This window comes from Pinus tabuliformis, chromosome Q (genome assembly GCF_031772625.1).
Source record: "Pinus tabuliformis cultivar Carrire ecotype Pingquan chromosome Q, CPIR1, whole genome shotgun sequence".
NCBI lineage: Eukaryota > Viridiplantae > Streptophyta > Pinopsida > Pinales > Pinaceae > Pinus > Pinus tabuliformis.
The window spans coordinates 466,421,580-466,424,504 of NC_142296.1; the positions used below are offsets into that span (position 1 = coordinate 466,421,580).

The following is a 2,925-nucleotide window of genomic DNA, read 5'->3' on the forward strand; positions in this document are numbered from 1 at the left end:
CCTTCACCTCGTTAGAAAACATATTTAGTGTGAATTTCAGGTTGACTTTATATTTAGTGTGAATTTCTTCTCAGGTTGACTTTAGTGACAAATGTCAGACTTGTGAAGAAGTGGAAAGCTACAGCAGAGATTTACGAGGAAGAGAAGGCGATAAAGGGAAATCATAGACGTACACAATACAGGGATCCTCCGGTGGTGGTTGCGTGAAGGTGGAGGTTGCACGCCGGGAAGTCGAGAGGGTGCCTGCGTGGGTTTAAGAATAAGTTAAACCTCCCATAATAATAGTGCCAGTACAACGAAAATGCCATGCGGAGGTGGTCGCGGCCTGTGATGTGGGCAACAGCGTTTTGCGGTCTGTGGGCGGAGGCAGATCGACCGCTGCATTAGAGCGGCAGCGTGCCGCCAGCGTGCAAATTCCACAAGTTTTAGGTTTAACAGTAATAAAAGACCACATAGCTTTGTTACTTTTATTTTATTTTTCAAACTCAAAAAATACCAAAACCATATAAAAAAGTAAAAAGTGATTAAACTTTTCAAATCAATTTACTATAATAAATAAATTATCCAGACTCATTAAAACCAGATACGCTACTTATAAATCATCCAGAAAACCAGATACAACCAGATACGCTGGCTGCACTGATTATATTTAGTGACGTCATAATGGTAAGCAATTTATCGCAAGCAGAGATGGAATGGAATTTGATGGGCTGCTTGTCACTGGGTGATTTCTTTCCAATATAGTTAAAAGAATTGCAAAATTTAAGATTTTTTTGGGTAGGAAGGTGTGAAAACAGTCAGTTTAATAAATAAGTATGTTTTGAAATTCCAATCTTGCGATGCTCAGTAAGGTATTCATTGTGCAGTGAAACAAGGTATTCATTGAGCATTCATTGTGTTGTGAAGCAAGTGAAGCAATTTAACGCAAGAGGAAAGCAAAGCTGTATGCCCAAGACCCATTAATGGAGTCCAATCCTCTACGTCCAAAATCCCTTAATGAAGTTGACTTTGTAAGGCATTTACTATCACTATGTAATGCTCACAGCCGAAAAAAAAATGAAAAAAATGCGTAGACAGTGGAATAAAATTAGTTACGGGCAATTGAAAACCTTCGCAGGCGCAGCCAGACTGAGAGTATTGGAAATGAGAGTGCATGTATTCTTACAACAAAGCAAATCTATATGATACGCGTTTATAAATCAATTCGGCAACTTGACAGTTTCTGAAACAGTGAAACACTGAAATGTATAAATAATATTATTGAGAAACTTTGAACCCACAAGGACGATTGGGCTCCAATCCCATCTAACTATACAGCCATGCTTATTACAGACTCCAATTGATACGAAGGGTGCCTTATTATCTTTTTATTTCCCTGCGGGGTTTTGAATTGCAGGGATGTCACATTCACCGGATGAACACGAAATCTTCGACTGCATTCATGTTTCTTATGCCTGCGCTGCCCAAAAAATAATATGGTTAACCTTAAAAACGAGTAAATTAATGGTATCTTTGTACAGATACACAAGGAATTGTAGCAAAGAAAGCAAATGCAAAAGAAAAAGGTCGTTACCTTGTATTTCATCATGAGCTTCTCAGTAGATTGGCGGGGGTGGAGAAGTGTATTTGTAATGGTAGGGAGGAGGTGGCGGAGATGTGTACTTGTAGTGGTAAGGAGGGGAGTGGGTCGGTGGCGGGGGAGGCTTGTAGTGATAGGGAGGTGGAGGAGATGGGGATGGTGGTGGTGGGGATTTGTAGTGATAGGGGGGAGGAGGAGATGGTGAGGGAGGTGGTGGGGACTTATAGTGATAGGGCGGAGGAGGAGATGGGGATGGTGGTGGGGGAGATTTGTAGTGGTAGGGAGGAGGAGGAGATGGGGATGGTGGAGGCGGGGATTTGTAGTGATAGGGTGGAGGAGGAGATGGGGATGGTGGAGGCGGAGATTTGTAGTGATACGGCGGAGGAGGAGATGGGGATGGAGGTGGCGGGGAATTGTAGTGATACGGCGGAGGAGGAGATGGGGATGGAGGTGGCGGGGACTTATAGTGATAGGGCGGAGGAGGAGATGGTGATGGTGGTGGGGGAGATTTGTAGTGATAGGGAGGAGGAGGAGATGGGGATGGTGGAGGCGGGGATTTGTAGTGATAGGGCGGAGGAGGAGATGGGGATGGTGGAGGCGGGGATCTGTAGTGATACGGCGGAGGAGGAGATGGGGATGGAGGTGGCGGGGAATTGTAGTGATACGGCGGAGGAGGAGATGGGGATGGAGGTGGCGGGGAATTGTAGTGATACGGCGGAGGAGGAGATGGGGATGGAGGTGGCGGGGACTTATAGTGATAGGGCGGAGGAGGAGATGGTGATGGTGGAGGCGGGGAATTATAGTGATAGGGTGGAGGAGGAGATGGGGATGGTGGAGGCGGGGATATGTAGTGATAGGGAGGAGGTGGAGATGGAGATGGTGGTGGCGGGGATATGTAATGATAAGGAGGAGGTGGAGGGGACTTGTAGTGGTAGGGAGGAGGGGGTGAGTGGGATGGTGGTGGAGGGGACTTGTAATAGTAGGAATTAGCGTCAACTAGAGGCAGAGGCATGATTGCTGTTGCCATGAAGCAAAACAATGCCATAATGAATAGCGTCATTGGAGGATTCTCATCCATACTTGAGTTGCTGCTTATGAGAACCCAAGCCTTCGTCTATATATAGACCAAGGTGAGCTTCTACGTGTCTCGATCATGTGGCCTGTATTTAGCGATGTCATTGGTTTAAAAGTCGGTCTTCCACACCGTTAAAGTCTTTGCAATAACTTTAGGCCAGTTTTTTCTTTAAATCTTTCTCAGCCGCCTCGTAGATTTGACTGGATTTATATTCCACGTATCTCCATGTGTGGCCGAATATTATAATCATTCTCATTTACCGTACTGAATT

At 45.3% G+C, this 2,925-nt stretch overlaps 1 protein-coding gene across 1 annotated transcript; it reads right to left on the minus strand.

Moving 5' to 3' along the window:
- Positions 1 to 1,219: 1,219 nt before the first annotated feature.
- Positions 1,220 to 2,713, minus strand: LOC149220206 (uncharacterized). Its single transcript, XM_089384701.1, has 2 exons — positions 1,574 to 2,713; positions 1,220 to 1,454 (listed from the first exon to the last, which is right to left on the minus strand). The coding sequence occupies exon 1, from the start codon at positions 2,655 to 2,657 to the stop codon at positions 1,596 to 1,598; it is 1,062 nt and encodes a 353-aa protein (XP_089240827.1). The 5' UTR covers positions 2,658 to 2,713; the 3' UTR covers positions 1,220 to 1,454; positions 1,574 to 1,595.
- Between the last annotated feature and the right edge of the window lie 212 nt (positions 2,714 to 2,925).

Coding starts and splice junctions, on each gene's coding strand:
- LOC149220206 (XM_089384701.1), bottom strand. CDS start 2,657: ATGGATGAGAATCCTCCAATGACGCTATTCATTATGGCATTGTTTTGC.